Genomic DNA, 15892 nt, shown 5'->3' with positions numbered 1-15892 from the left:
GTCAGGGGCACCTGGGTGGCTCAGTTGGTTGACTGAGGTCAGGTCATGACCTCACGGTTCGTGAGTTTGAGCCCCGCCTCGGGCTCTGTGCTGACAGCTCGGAGCCTGGAGCCTGCTTCAGATTCTGTGTCTCCCTCTGTCTCTCTGCCCCTCCCCCCATTCATGCTCGGTTTCCCTCTGTCTCTCAAAAATGAGTAAACAAAAAAAAATTTTATGAAACAAAGGGGTCAGAGTTAAGGGGTCTACTGCGGAGACCTTTACAGCATTGAGTCAGAAAGGCTGTAAGGTCCTCATGTCTGCTGTGCTGCCTACTAACTCCTCAGGTTAACACACTTAAGGATGACCTCCTGTGCCCCAGACAGCAGGGCGAGATGCTGTTAGACCACGAAAACTCATAAAGCCTGGTCTGTCTCTCCCCATTAGCAAGCTGGACCATGTCCCCTATTACTACAGACTTCAAGGCCAGTGCGATTAGTGGCCTGTTCTTTAGCGCTAAGCCTTGTCTGTCATTCTCTAACACTGAAGAGCATTTTATTTGCTTCCTTAGAGAAGGAAGTGACCTTTGGTACTTGTAGGGCAGGAACTCCAGTGCGTTTGGCAAGATGGAAGTCATGGCTGCAAACTAGAGCCAATATGGGTTTAAACAAATACTCCCGTTTTAATCAGCCACTACTGATGTAAAGAAATATTGGGTTATAAATGATTCTGATATGAACAGAATCATTTTGGAGGAGAGGCTGGGAGGGGCTCGTTTAACCTTCTACATTATCAACTCTTGCAGTCTCTACTTAGGATGAGACAGTCTCTTAGCACCTACATTTTGTCAGCTGTAAAATCAGGAAAGGGCCACCCTACTAAAACATCTAATAATATATATTAAACTGTAAGCTGTAAACAAATGTTTGGTATCATCATGCTGCTGGAAATACAATGTACTGTGTATTCCATTCATTTTATACCTTCAGTGATGCTTATTATTTATGTTCTTCATGGTGTCATGTCTTAAAATTTTTCTTTTTTTAACAAATTATACTTTATCAAAAAAATTATTTTAAATGTTTATTTTTGAAAGCAAGAGATAGAGTGCAAGGTGGGGGAGGGTAGGCAGAGAGGGAGACACAGAATCCGAAGCAGGCTCCAGGCCCCGAGCTGTCAGCACAGAGCCTGATGTGGGGCTCGAACCCACAAACCATGAGATCATGACCTGAGCCGAAGTCAGATGCTTAACTGACTGAGCCATCCAGATGCCCCTATAAATTACACTTAAAAAAAAAAAATCTATATATATATATATATGAACAGTAAAGACTCTCCTGGCCATCTGTGTCCTCCATCTATCCAGATCCTTCTCACTTCTCACAAGAAAACCACCATTTTAAGTTTCTTGTATATTCTTCTTTCATTTCTTTATGCAAATACAAGCAAGTACAGGTATTTTTCTTACCCCTCCTCTCCCTCATGAAAAGCCACCACACATATATCATTTTTTGTATTTTGCTCTTTGCACCTGACAGTATATCCTTATTTCTGTGAGAACTAGACCATCAAAAAACTTGTGTGCTCATAAGTATAGCATAAAAGGGTTTTCGTTCTCCGTCAGCAGGCATAGTTAGTTTTCAGAGAATATACTTTTGGCAGAATTTTACTTAGGCTTATGCTTGTGATTTTAAGTACTTCCTGACCAGCTCCAAAGAGAAAAACCTGGCCCTGTTTTCAGAAGTCCCAGAGTTAATAAAGGAGCCTGCAGCTCGACCTTCGCGTGTGTGGAATATGCATTTCTTAGTGCACTTGGCAATGTGCCCTCCGTCTTTTAGCCCTGGTTGACTATCTTCAAAGCTTCTGTTTAGCATTTGTCTTCCGCAGGAACCAGTTACTTCACAAATAGGAACATTTAGTGACTGACCATTACATTCTGAAAACACTGTTTGTTTTTGTGGTCAGTATTTTTAATCTTCTGTATGACCCTGCCAGACTTCCTCACCTTCTCCCTCCCCCCAGAAAAAGAAACAGAAATACAGCTCAGACCCTTACTTTGTAAGCCACTCTCATAGAATGAGATCCAGGAAGAGTCTTATTTCAGTAAAACAGTAAATTTTGGAAGAGTCCATTGCTTCAGTAAAAATATAGTGAAAACTAAAAATAGTAATTGAAGGACAGTAATGGGATTGTGAAGGAGCAAAAATAGAGAAAGTCATTGGCACTATCAGAGGATGACGTTGAGTTATGCCCTTGATTATATATGGTGGTTCAGGGCGTGTGGCTTAGAATGTGTGGATCAGTAGAGTAATGGCAATGGAGACTGTCCCGTGGAGTGGGGGTTATTTGTTGAATTGTGAGGTACCGTATGTGAAGTTTTTTCTCCCAGATTCCTCTCTTGAAATCTGAATTGCAGTTTCCTTTGTCGAACTTTTTTTCTTTTCTTTCTTTTTTTCTTAATTAAAAAAATTTAAACATTTGTTTATTTTTTGAGAGACAGAGTGTGAGCAGGGGAGGAACAGGGAGGGAGACACAGAATCCGAAGCAGGCTCCAGACTCTGAGCTGTCAGCACAGAGCCTGATGCGGGGCTCGAACCCACGAACTGTGAGATCATGACCTGAGCCAAAGTCGGAAGCTCAACCCACTGAGCCACCCAGGCATGCCATGTGGAATTTTTTCTTGAAAAACATTTGTTTGGGGTGCCTAGCTGGCTCAGTGGGTGGAACTTACAACTCTTGATCTTGGGGTTCTGAGTTTGAGCCCCATGTTGGGGATAGAGATTACTCAAAAAATAGAATCTTAAAAAAAAAAAAGAAAAGCCCTTGTTTGAGAGTAAACTGAACAATATGAGCTCATGTGCCATCTGAAAGTGCTGGATGTCACTTTATAATTTTTCTGGACGAAAGGAAATTTTGTGAAATCAGCAATGGAGGATGACTTTGTATTTCTTCACCGTCCATGCACTTAACCGATCTTCAGGTCTGTTCTGTGCTAAATGGTGGGGAGAGAGTGCCCTGCTTTCCTGCTCTTGGCCAGTGTTCCACTTTCGACTTCTTGTACAGAAGTTGAGGGATGAGCTTGGCGTTTGGAGCGAGTGGTCTTGGGTCCGTGGCCTGACTTGGCCCTTTATTCATCTTGAGGCCTCAGGAACTTGAAACTCAGAGTCCGTTTTCCACCTGCAAATGGGTTGTTAAGCGGACAGAGCTGGGTGGGAGCTTGGTGCTCTGCAGGGGCCTTTGGCACGCTGCCATAAAGTTCCTGCGCTGGGCTCTCTCCTATGTCCCTTGCATTTCCTAGTTGTATTCTCCTCAGCTCGATTGAGAGCAATTAGGTGTGGAGTTTGAGAGTCCTAGAAATGGTAATTATTTCTCTGTAGCATTTTCTCATTTTTTCCCCCAAGGTGCTCTAGGCTGCATTGTCTCATTTGATTCATTACGTTAGGGAGATATTTCTACTTTATGGATGAAGACTTGGTCCTTGTTGAAGTTCTGCAGTGGAAGTAGTGGGACTGACCACTGGGGTCTGACCCAGGGGCTTGTCCACCGCCTCGCACTAACCCCTGGACTGGAGGGTCCTGTCGTCAGCACACGTGGACAGGCTCCAAACTGTAGTCTTATTTCCAAATTCTTGCTTTTCCATTTATGGCTATGCACCCTTAAACAAGCAACTCGACTCTGTGATAGTACACCATAGGGTTGATTAAAAAACTGTAGTTAGGGGCGCCCGGACGGCTCAGTCGGTTAAGCGTCTGACTCTTGATTTTGGCAGGTCATGATCTCACAGTGGTGGGATTGAGCCCCTCGTCGAGCTCCGTGCTGAGCATGGGGCCTGCTTAAGATTCTCTGCCCCTCTTCCCTACTAGCTCTCTCCCCCCCACCCCCCGCAAATGAATAAACATTAAAAAAGAGAGAAACCTTTAAGAAAAAACAGTTAAAAGAACAACGGCAGGTATATGACTGAATGCGAAAACTAAACTGTGGAAGATTTAGGCTGGGGACTTGTTAACTAACCATTCATCCTAAGGGAGAGAGGACATAAGAGGACCCACCCAGGTTATCATTTCCTGATTAAAAGGAGCATAAGTGTGGGCCACGAGGCTGGGAAGCATTGTTTTGATTCAGTTTGACTTCTTATTTTTTCTTTCTTTTCTAATTGGATCTGTGCTGGGACAACATATGGGTGGGGAGGTTAGTGTGTGGTGTTGTTAGGAGCAGGCGCTTCGGAGCCAGGCAGCTGGAGTTCAGATGCTACCCCTCGTGTTGGCTGCTTCACTGCTTTGTGCCTCAGTTATCTTATCTGTGGGAAAACATGAGTTAATGCATATACAACTGAGTTTTAAATCAGCACTTAACCAAATAGTAAGCAGCGATTATTTTAAAGGGGACTTTGGAGCAGTTTCATCGGCAAGGGAACATCCGGAGACACAGGAATAGAAATGATCCGATCAGAGTAATTAAAGGCTTGTACTTAGCTTTGAGGCCCCAAGCAGGGCAGGACACTCAGCCTGAACCTGTGAAGAAGAATCTTACACAGAGGTGGGTGTTTGCCCTCGAGGGGAGGTGGAGAAAGAGGCTGGTACTGTGAGCAGTGAGGGCTTCTAACTGATTCTGGTTGTGTTCTGTTTGATTTGGGAGAGAGGACTCCAATGTTGGACTCCCTCCTGCCAGTCGGTATTAGGGACTCCTCTTTTGACTGGCATAGCACCCCTTCCAGACTTGTAGGTTTCTAAGAACTTATCATGAATTTTTGGCCATGGTTTTTGTGTCTCTTCTGCTTTCCCAGCCCAGGCGCTGGACAGGGTGTGGACTATCCATGCAGCACTGTCCCAGCCCTTTGTCTGAGCTTAGCCATCAGTGTCCGCTCCTCCTGTTTAAAAGCTTGTCACTCTTTGGGGGTGCCTGGGTGGCTCAGTTGGTTAAGCAACCGGCTCCCGGTTTCAGCTCAGGTCACAGCCTCTTGGTTCATGAGTTTGAGCCTTGAGTTAGGCTCTGTGCTGACAACGCAGAGCCTGCTTGGGATTCTCTCTCTCTTTCCCTCTCTCTCTGCCCCTCCCCCTGCTCGATCTCTCTCTCTCTCTCTCTCTCTCTCTCTCTTTCAAAATAAATAAATAAACTTAAAAAAAAATGCTGTCACTTTTTCCAGCAAAGACTACACATTTTTTTAAGCTTTTTTCCCCTATGGATTTATTGAAATATAATTGACAACATTGTAATACATTTATTTTTTAAAGTTTTTTTTTTTTTTTTTTTTGAGAGAGAGAGTGAGAGAGTGCACACAAGTTGGGGAGGGCAGAGAGACAGAGGGAGAGGGAGAATCCCAAGCAGGCTCCGCACTGTCAGCGCCCCCCGACGTGGGGGATCAAACTCATGAACCTCGAGATCATGACCTGAGCTGAAGTCAAGAGTTGGATGCTTAACTGACTGAGCCACCCAGGTGCCCCTCAAAACTGTAATTAAAGTGTACAGCGTGATGACTTGATATGTGTAAACGCTGTGAAATGATTCTCACAATCAGATTCACATCTCCGTCACTTCTCACAGCTACGTGTTTTGTTCTTGTTTTGCTGGGGGGCGATTCTGCCACCTGTTCCATTGAGTGTGTCCTGATGATGCAGTTTCATTCTGGGCACAAACCTCACAGAGCTCTTCCCGAGAAGTTAGGGTGTCTCTTGCAGCAGATACTCTACTGCAAGAACAAACAGGGTCTCTCTTGAGTCCCTACTGTATGCGAAACAGTCTCCCAGGGCTTGTTTACAAAAGTGAACTAGAGATTGAGTGTCTCTGTTCTTTATGGGCCCACAGACTGGTGATGGAGCAAGCACTCATACAGATAATTTGGTCCTGTTTGAAAGTGGCCGAACAGAGGTGAGTGTAAAGTTCCTTGGAGCCCTGGAGGCCAAGTGCCAAGCTCAGAGGCTTGGGAACACTTCACAGAGCAGGATATATTTGAGTTGGATCCTGACAGTGAGTGGGGCTGGAAGGTTTGGAAGAGAGAACAGTTCAGGTAGGTCACTAAAGGCTCCTTCAGCACCTTCCCTCGGGGTGCCAGGCATGACGCGTGAGAGCGGGGGTGGTTGACCGCTCGCTCACTGTGCTGTCTCTGCTGCTGTCTTTAAAGCTCAGTGGATACCCGTTCACCAGGTGACTGCTACCTGCCCCGAGCCTCCTGGAAGCAACTCCTTAGCTCTAAATGCATCTCTTCTGTGAAGCCTTCCAGACAGCCCTCTGTATCGGTTTCTTGGGGCTGCCGTCACAAAGTACCATTGCCTGGGTGACTCAAACAACAGAAATTCATTGTGTCTCAGTTCTGGAGGCCAAAAATGCAAGATCAAGGTGTCGGTAGGGTTGGTTCCTTCTGAGGCCGTGAAGATGAATCTGTTCCAGGCTTTTCCACTAGCTGCTGGTGACTTTCTGGCAGTCTTTGCTGTTCCTTGGCTTGTAGATGCGTCACCTCAGCTGACCCCTACCTTCCTCACACGGCGTTCTTCCTATATTCGAGTCTGTATCTAAATGTCCTCTTTTTATGAGGACACCAGTCATATTGAATTAGGGATCCATACTGTTTCACTGTGACCTCGTCCTACCTAATTACATCTACAGTGACCCTAATTTCCAAAAAAATGAAAAAACAATTTTGCGGGGATACAGTTCCACCCCTAACACCGTCGCCGCTCTTTTTACCTCCCACCGTTGGGCACTTCTCCCTCGCTGATACGTAAGTAGGTTTCTGTCAGGGCACCAAGAGTGTTTGATTACATTTATTTGTCTCTCATCTACTCATTTTCTAACTTTTTATCTCTGGTGCCTCACACATAATGGGGAAAGTAGCTGTAGTGGAGATCTGTTAAGCACTAGGAGATAACAGAAAGAAAGGGAGATACTGCAGAGGTCACTGCTTTTCTTGTTCTCCTGTTGACAGTTCCAAAGGCTGTCTGGAGTCAGGTGTCAGATGGCCAAGGACGCCTGCAGAAAGTAGCACTTTTGTCACCACATGAGCATTTTTGATACCTCCTGGTTTATTTTCCGTGGAGAAGTTCATTATCACCTGGCAGTCATGGTTCCTGAGAAATGTTTTAAGAATAATTAGGAACCGACGTGACCTTCTAGCACACGCTTTATCCCGAGAATTTTGTTAATGGCCACCTTCTTGTTTCAGCCTTTGGTTTGAGTGTTCTGCCTTTAGGGATTCAGAGATAAATTCAGTGAATGGTCAGACTAGGTAGCCGTTAGCGAAATGTCTGTGCCGGAAGGGAGATGCCAAGAAGTAACTGAATCTGCCCACAAGCTTTAGAACGATCTCATAGCTATTTTAGAGAAGCAAAAATCTGTCTGGTTTCTGATCTAAGGTTTAGTTATATATCAAGATGGATCATTCTGGGCTAGAATACCTTTGGTAAGAAAGAATATTCCAGGGCATACTTTGTCAGTTCCATATCAGTAAATAATGTATGAGGCAGAGTGGTGTCTTATGGGACATTAGACAAGGGGTGTTAATCTTAAAATGTCTTTTCATCCCAGTAACAGTGATATCCGTGTGAAAGAACTTGCTGAAATGTGTTCATCTGAAGGCAGGCAGGGACCAGCTTATGTAAGGGGTTTTGAGACGTGCTTTATTCTAAGAGGAAGGAAAATTATGGAGCCTTTCGGACCATACAGAATATATAGTGAATCCTGCTTTATCCTTCATCCAGCTTCGACAGTTACCGGCTCATGGCCAGTCTTACCGGTTTTGTGTAAGCCTTACTCTTCCTCCCTCCCACCCCCAGAGAAGCTTTAGGCGAATTCCAGATACCATGTTATTTCATCCATAAGTATTTCTGTGTGTGTGTCTTATATAGCTAATATAACCATAATGAGATCATACCTAAAAATTTTAACAATAATTTCTTCATGCCATCCAAGACTGGTTCATGTTCAGACGTCTTATTGTTTCATATGTCATTTTTAGATTTAGATCAGGATTCAGCTAAAGACCTATTGTTAGCCATCAGGTTTTAAGCAGGAGAGTGAGTGGTATGATCAGACATTTTTAAACTCCTTGGTTTCGCTGGGGGAATGGGTTGGTGTGGGGATTATTGGGAGACAGGAAGTGGAGAAACTAATTAGGAGGTAGTTGCGTGTCCAGGAGTGTGTGTCCAGGAGTGACATGGGCAGGGGGTGGGTGCGAGATGTCACGTGGGCAAGCCAAGCTTGGTAGTCAAGGCTCATCCAGACCTTTGGGTTCTGTTGAGTGCGTTTGTGTATTTGAATGGATTGTTCCCAGAGATATCGGTGATTTTAAGTATCAACATACTAAATTTAGTGAAATCTTAACATTTTTACACAGGTAAAATTAGAGCACCTTTGTAGAATATTGAGATGGAGAAATGCTGATCCATTCTTGTCTTTTATCAATTTATTCAGCTTTAGTACAGCTCATGTGCTATTGTGTCATCTTGTCTGTGTAATCATAATTACAGTATTGATAATATTATAGAATAGAATAGAAAAATTATAGTTTTTCACTTATATGGTATAATCTCTTATGTATGCTATGCCAAAGAATCTATAATTTCGTAATACTGTATTGAGCAGATTTTAATATTTATGTTTTGACCATTCATGTACTGTTAGACATTAACAACTAGTGAGCTTGTTACTACCTTTTAAATTATTTTAAAATACTCTAATGTTGCCAGAAATTTTTTTGCATCTGTATTTCCCCATTTCTTTTTTAAAAATTTGGATTAAGTAATAACTTAGTTTTAGAGATCTTCCTAGAAAAATTTGCTGTCTTAACACGCTCCTAAAAACTAAGCTCATGAAACTTGAGTGCACAATTGACAAAAACTAAATATAGCTTTGTGCTTTAAAAATGGAATTATGTTTATTCTTGATTAGTAGGCTCAGAATATGTATACTTCGGTTTTGATTTAAATTTATAGACTTCCTTATTGAAGGAAAGGAACACATGCATATCTAGTCTGCACTCTGCGTCTTATCCCATTCACATGGCAATTTGTAATAAAAAGAGCGCAATCTCTGCCTTATCTTTAACAAGTGTTTCAGAGATTCTGTGAGTCAGCTCTGGGAACCAAGAACCAGCGATGGTTGCCTCTAAAATGTTGCCTGTGTCCTTATTAATTGGTGAAAATGTCTTCCAATTGGGACTCAGTAATAGAGAAGTAACAATACTGCATATTCTTCTTCTTCCTCTTTTATCCTTGATATAGAAGCTTTGTTTCATTGGCTCAGAATGTTCAGCTTCATTTACATCTAATGAAGAAACATTAGACAACCATTATTTTATTCTTTGCATCATTATTTTAGAACAAACTAGGTTAAAGTAAACAGATTAAACTAAAATTTTATGGGATATGTTTAGAGAAGAGTAAGTTTTAAAGACTACATTCAGGTCCTGGGTTTATTTATTCTGTGTTAGCTTTTAGTCCCTGATTGTTTTTATACCTTGTCTTTGAGTCCTTGAAATGTGTCACTTTAAGCATATATTATTTCTGTCCTATCTTTAGGTTTCAGAAGAACAATATTTAAATTGATCTCTATTAAAAAAAAAAAAGGTTTTCTCCAACTGATTCTTTGGCTGTTGATACCGTAAGATATTTTTTTATATAAACTTTTCTTTAAAGCCTTGCTATTCAGGGGCACCTGGGTGGCTCAGTCGGTTAAGCGTCTGACTTCGGCTCAGGTCGTGATCTCATAATTCGTGGGTTTGAGCCCCATGTTGCGCTCTGTGCTGACAGCTCAGAGCCTGGAGCCTGCTTCCGATTCTGTGTCTCCCTCTCTCTCTCTGCCCCTACCCCGCTCACGTTCTCTCAAAAATAAATAAATGTTAAAAAAAAAAAAAAAAAAAAAGCCTTGCTATTCACATTGCAGTCCAAAGTCAGTGGCATTGGCCTGACTTACGAGACATGTAGCAATGTAGCATCTCAGGCCATTGATTTCATTCCTTCTCATCCCTTTGGGGACCTTCTCCCCCCCACTGCTGCCTCTGTCCCCTCCCACTGTCATCCTCATTATTTACAGTATGGCTTACAGGTTAAGAACAAAAGCTCTGCAGCAGATGACCTGCACTTTGAATCCCAGCCTTGCGCCTTCTCTGTTGAGTAGCTGAGTTCCCTCATCTGTGAAGTGAGGAAAACAGTGATGTGTCAACAAATAGGGAAGGGCGCCTGCCTGGCTAGGTCGGTGGAGCTTGTGACTCTTGATCTTGGGGCTGTAAGTTCAAGCCCCATGTTAGGCATAGAGATGACTTAAAAATAGAATCTTTAAAATAAGAAAAAACCAAACACAACCACAGAACCAAATAGGGAAGTTGAGAGGATCACGTACAAGTGAAAACCAAGTGTCTGGAATACACCCTCTCCTTCCCCTGAGCACCATTATTTCAGTAACAAGCTGTCCTGGGACTTTGCAGCTTAAAATAATTATCTTATTATCCATAGCTCATGATTTTGTGGATCAAGAATTTAGGCCCTTTCAGCTGCTCAGTTCTTGTGCTCTTTGGGGTATCCACTGAGGTCACTTGATAATTCTCAAGTTTTTTTATTGTTATTTTAATTATTACATTGTAAGAGTTCTTTATATATTCTGGATGCAAATCTCTTCCCAGATCCATGATTTTAAAATATTTTCTCCCATTCTGTGGGCTCTCTTTTTACTTTCTTATGTGTCCTTTGAAGCACAGACATTTTTAAGTTTGTGGAAGTCCAATCCATCTTTTTTTCTTTTTGTTGCTTGTCCTTTCAGTGCCAGAAAGCTTTGCCTAACCTGATGTCTCATGGATTTACTCTTGTGTTTTCTTCTAGGAATTTTATAGATTTTGCTGTTACATTTACGTCTGTGTTCCATTTGGGATGAATTTTGTGTGTAGTGCGTAAGGAAGGGGCACCAATTACATTTCAGTTGCTAATTTAATCAACTTGGAAATCTCTACCTTGCTTATCCCGTGTGGCTTGAGGAGCTGTTGTCCACTCACGATTCAAATTCTGCCTGTGGCCCCTGAGTCTGTTTCTCACCCTGTCTCTGTTTCCTTTCCTTCTTGTTCTTCATTCATTCAAAAACTTTTATTTATATACAGCTCTATGTTGGGAACTATTCTAGGTGCTGGTTCTGCCCCTTGTTCTCACGTTGTGTTCTGCTAGCCAGTGTCCCCTTCTCTCCGGCTTTAACTGCTGTCCCGGTGCTGATGACTTCTGAATCAGTGCCTCCTCTCTCAGTTTGTGACTCCAGCTTCCCCAAGGTGAGGACAGTGTCTGATTAATTTTTGTGCCTAGCACAATGGCTGGACATAATAGGTGCTCAGTAAGTACTGCATATATGTAGTTGAAGCTGTCATTCAGTGTCTTATACGAACAATAGTAATTAAACTAATTGGTTAGTAAAGGGTGTTGTCTAGAGATTTAGTAGTTAAAGAATATAATTTAGTATTTGAACATCATTTCAGATAGAAAGATTGGGATTAAAAAGTGTAAATAAGTAGCTATAATAACAGATTTTTAAATTGGAGTCATTTGGGCATCTTTTAGGTTAGTCACAAATTAGGCACATTGACATTTTCAGGACCTGCCGTTCTTTGAACTGAAAAGGTGATGTTGATGAGGAGTATTTCCCATTTGCATGACTCAAGATGTGTGAGCAGCTTCTTACTGATGGGTTTGGAAAATCCTTTGCAAAATCAGTACTGACATAATCTTGGAAAAATACCATAAATCAGATTTCTCCAGAAATGAACTCTGCTGTTGGTAGGTCCTGTCTGGGTGGGACAACGTCATGACTTAAACCGTCTTGTCACAGTTGAATATCGAATTCTTTTTCACTTTGACAGAGGACTTATTTGCTTTGTGAGATTGTTCTGTTGTGTGTGAGGAACAATGGCAAGGACAGACGCCCTTGGCCTTGGGTTGGTAGAAGGGGCGGGAGGTGGCTGATGCGCCGTGTGCCTCAGGCCACAAAGAAGCCTCACACGCCATGGCTCTGACTCCATTGGTCACAGCCCTGTCACGCTGGAGGCTGGGTTTGTCAGGCCGGCTGCTGGCTGTGAAATGCTATTGGACATTGACTCCAGCACAACGCTGTCTTGTGTGTTGATTCTGTAGGAGCCGAGAAAGACTGTACGATGAACGGTGACACGCGGGCTGCGGTGGTGACCTCGCCACCCCCGACCACAGCGCCTCACAAGGAGAGGTACTTCGACAGGGTGGATGAGAACAACCCGGAGTACTTGCGAGAGAGGAACATGGCACCGGACCTTCGCCAGGACTTCAATATGATGGAGCAGAAAAAGAGGGTGTCTATGATCCTGCAGAGTCCTGTAAGAGAAGCCTTCTCTCTGAACCAGTGCACTCCTCCTCCTCCTCTTTCTCCTCCTCCTCCTCCTCCTCTACCTCCTCCTCTACCTCCTCCTCCTCTTTCTCCTCCTTTCTCCTCCTCCTCCTCCTCCTCCTCCTCCTCTACCTCCTCCTCCTCCTCCTCCTCCTCCTCCTCTACCTCCTCCTCCTCCTCCTCCTCCTCCTCCTCTACCTCCTCCTCCTCCTCCTCCTCCTCCTCCTCCTCTGATGCGTCTGCTCTTAGCTGTGTTGTGTGTGTCCGGGTCCATGTGTTTTCACACAGGAAATCAGTGCCTCGCATGTACGTGCAAGGCTTTTGAAAGAATTTTGTCTAGTTCACGTTATCAGTCAAACTAAATGAGAACTCTTCAGTCCCCTCAAGGAGGGGAGGTGCTTTCCTTCTCTTTTTCACTCTCTTACTACTTCTCCAGAGAGTCTGTTTATTTCAGGACCCTTTAAAAAGGGCCCTTTCCTCCAGACCACCTTAGCGCCGGGCACTTACTGGGCCTCACCCTGCGCCTGATCATTGATTGGGTTTCCCTTCAGTTACGTCAGCACTGAGAGTGGGAAGCGCGCCCAACTCTGCGTCTCGTGCTTGTGTCTCCACGTAAAATAGTTCTGTCTTATTGTTTCCTCATGTTGATGCTGCTGCCCTTGTATATGCTTTATTCCTTTTTATCCTTCTCATCTTGTTTGATGCCCTTAATACTTTGAGGTATCATTTGGCAGGTAGTCATTGAATTTTTTTTAATGTTGATTGTCTCAGCAGCATACAGCTGTTCAAGGAACCTAAGGAGTTAGCGGTAAACAGGACAAATAAGGTCTCAGATTCTAACAGATTCTATTTGTTTGGCCGTTATTACTGTTTGCTTATTGTTGAGGCGTAACTTAGAGTGATGCACAGAAATCTCAAGTGTACAGCTGGGTGAAATTTGATGTGTGTCACACCCTGTGTGAGCACCCAGGTCAGGGAGAGGACTTCACACTCCCCTCGAAGGAGGTGAACAAGAAACAACAAAGAGAGGTGTGGTGCAGGAAGCAGTGGGGTGATTAGATTGAGTGGTGGTTAGAACAGGTCTCTCTGAGAAAGGGAGGTCTCACCTGAGTCTGAATGACTGGAAGGAGCCGGCCATGCAGGGGTGGCGGTGGGGGGGGCAGCCTTCCAGCTTGAGGGGCAGCTGACATGAAATTCCTAGGATAGCCAGGGGTGTGCTCTGTGGGCTTGGAGAGTCAGAAGGCACCAGTGTGGTCTAAGCACAGGAGGCAACAGGGAGGGGCAGGTCCTGGAAAGCTGTAAGCTCACATCAGGAGTTTGTTTTGTGTTCAGAGTACAGGAGAGAGTCATTGGAGGGCTGCAGACAGGAATGACACTATTTGGTTTTTAAAGAAGTTATTCTGGGTTTTGTATGGAATGAGTATTATAGGGGCGCCTTGGTGGCTCAGTCGGTTAAGTGATTTCAGCTCAGGTCATGATCTCACGGTTCGTGGGATCAAGCCCCACATCAGGCTCCGTGCTGATAGCGTGGAGCCTGCTTGGAATATTCTCTCTCTCTCTCTCTCTCTCTCTCTCTCTCTCTCTCTCTCTCTCTCTTTAAGTAAATTATAAACTTAAACACACACACACATATTTAAAAAAAAGAAAAAGTAATTGTAGGGGTGCCTGGAAGGCTCAGTCAGTAGAGCTCACGACACTTAATCACAGGGCCATGAGTTCAAGAGCCACGTAGGGTGTGGAGCCTACATTTAAAAAAAAAAAAAAAAAGTATGGGGTAAGGGAGAAAGCTGTCTTCCAAGCAGGAGGTGGTGGTAAGTTTTGCGTTTTATTTTGAAGGTAGGATACATAGGACTTGCTGATGGCTGGTGAGGAAGAGGTGGTAAGAAAAAAGAAAGGAATCAGGAAAACATTTAGACTTTTGGCTTGAGCAGTTTCCCATGTAAAAGCCGCAAGAAACTAAGTACAAGTCCCCAGGGGTAGAGTGCAGAAAGGAAACTTCCAGCACATCATGCGCAGGCCCTGGGGACTGAGCAAGCCCCATCCACAGGTTGTCTAGAGCACAGTAAGCATCGGCTGTTACCAACCTGAATGCAGTGTGGGACCCTGGAACAGAGGACAGAAGTTGAAAGCCTAGAATTGCTTTCTAGTAACGCACTGGTGCTGGTGTCTGGTTTTAGGAGCACGGAGAGTTGAGTCAGTGAGGGCAGTGGGAAAGGCCTTGCTATGGCCGTGGATGCTGGTAGTTGGACAGATGCCACAGGGAGCTTGAGCACACACTTGAGGCTGGTTCTCTCTTGGCAGGGAATAGTAAGTGGAGCCACCTGCTGAGAATGTGCCCAGGGCATTGTGCAGGGCGTGTGAGGAGAGAGTGGGTGAGGGGATGGGCTGTTGCTGGGTTAATGTGAAGGGCGCGTCAGGTCAGGGTCAGGAATTCATAGTGAGACAACATAGCATGGTCTGGGTTTTTTTTTTTTTTTTCCCTCCCTCCAGCCTCTCTACTCATTTGAGCAGCATGAATAGAAAGAGTGAAGGGTTGAACTTAACCAGGATTAGGGTTTTGTTGGGTGAAATGGTGGAGAGTTGAAGGTGTAAGCAAGGGAATGATTATAATGTTAAACCAAGGGTCCAAGTTGGGTGAGGGAGGTCAGGACTCAGGAAAGGTAAGAGATGGCAGAAAGGTGTTAGGGTCATGACAGCATTGAAGAAAAGGGTGAGCTGGATGCTGGGGGGGGGGGGGTGTTTGGAGAACCCATGCTTGGCTCTGACACTGAAGAGGGGCGCAGTTCCTAGGAAGAGCATGTCCAGGGCATGATCGTGGACAGGGGAGGCTGAGGTGAGTTGGATGACAGGGGCATTGGAGGAGAGGTGGTCAGGAAGCAGAGAAGTCAGGTGTGGATGTAGCACCAAGGAAGCACACAAGGTCATTGGCCGGTGGCTGCTGGCTGGAGCTAGATTCTGGGATCCAGACGGGTGGCTCCCGGCCCTCACTGGTCACCGCTAAGCTCAGCTCCTTGCTGCACGTGTAAGTCATCTGGGATGCTATTGACACAAAGGGCCTCTCGCCCTGCGGTCTTCTTTTTGTGTTGTATTTGCTAAGCTTTAAGTTCCTTGATGGCAAGAACCATTTTTTCTATGTGTATAATCTCAGTACCTAGAACAGCACCTGATACTTCTGTGTGGTGTGCTGTGTACACGTGCTGAGTTGTGATGTCATGCATGTACATATGTGGTACCTGTATGTTGAATTGAGCTTCCTGCACATATGTCTGTGGATTTGGAAACTGTGGAAATAGATTGTTTGGTTTTTCAGATTGAGGGCCCGTGAGGGCAGGGAGCTTGTTTTATGCAATTTTTGCTTCCTCTGTGCCCAGCCAGCACACTCTGGGATGTTTGGTAGAGGCTGTCTGCATCTGTCTGTATCTCATCGTCTGTATCTGTGCGTATCTGTCTGTGTCTTACATTCTGCATTGATAACAGAGTTCTGTGGATTTAGTTCTGTTTCTTACTCAGAGCACCTGTCAGCTTTCCCCTCCTTCCTTGACTACCACAGAATAGGATCTGTGACATTATTTCTCATGATACAGTAAATAGGGGC

General features: G+C 44.3%; 1 protein-coding gene across 10 annotated transcripts in view; it reads left to right on the top strand.

Moving 5' to 3' along the window:
- ADD1 (adducin 1) overlaps window positions 1-15892 on the top strand; it is an 89098-nt gene that overhangs the window by 31067 nt on the left and 42139 nt on the right. For 9 of the 10 annotated variants that reach the window (XM_045056901.1, XM_045056903.1, XM_023253494.2 and 6 more), the window contains exon 2: window positions 12072-12286. In XM_045056901.1, coding sequence (XP_044912836.1) covers window positions 12092-12286 — 195 coding nt within the window. In that variant the 5' untranslated portion in view covers window positions 12072-12091. Of the gene's footprint in view, window positions 1-4487; window positions 4513-12071; window positions 12287-15892 lie in introns of those variants that run through there. The other variant, XM_045056902.1, reaches the window with a different exon arrangement.

Source organism: Felis catus, chromosome B1 (genome assembly GCF_018350175.1).
Source record: "Felis catus isolate Fca126 chromosome B1, F.catus_Fca126_mat1.0, whole genome shotgun sequence".
Lineage (NCBI taxonomy): Eukaryota > Metazoa > Chordata > Mammalia > Carnivora > Felidae > Felis > Felis catus.
Note: the sequence above shows the minus strand (reverse complement) of the source record. Positions and strands in the feature narration are given on the sequence as shown.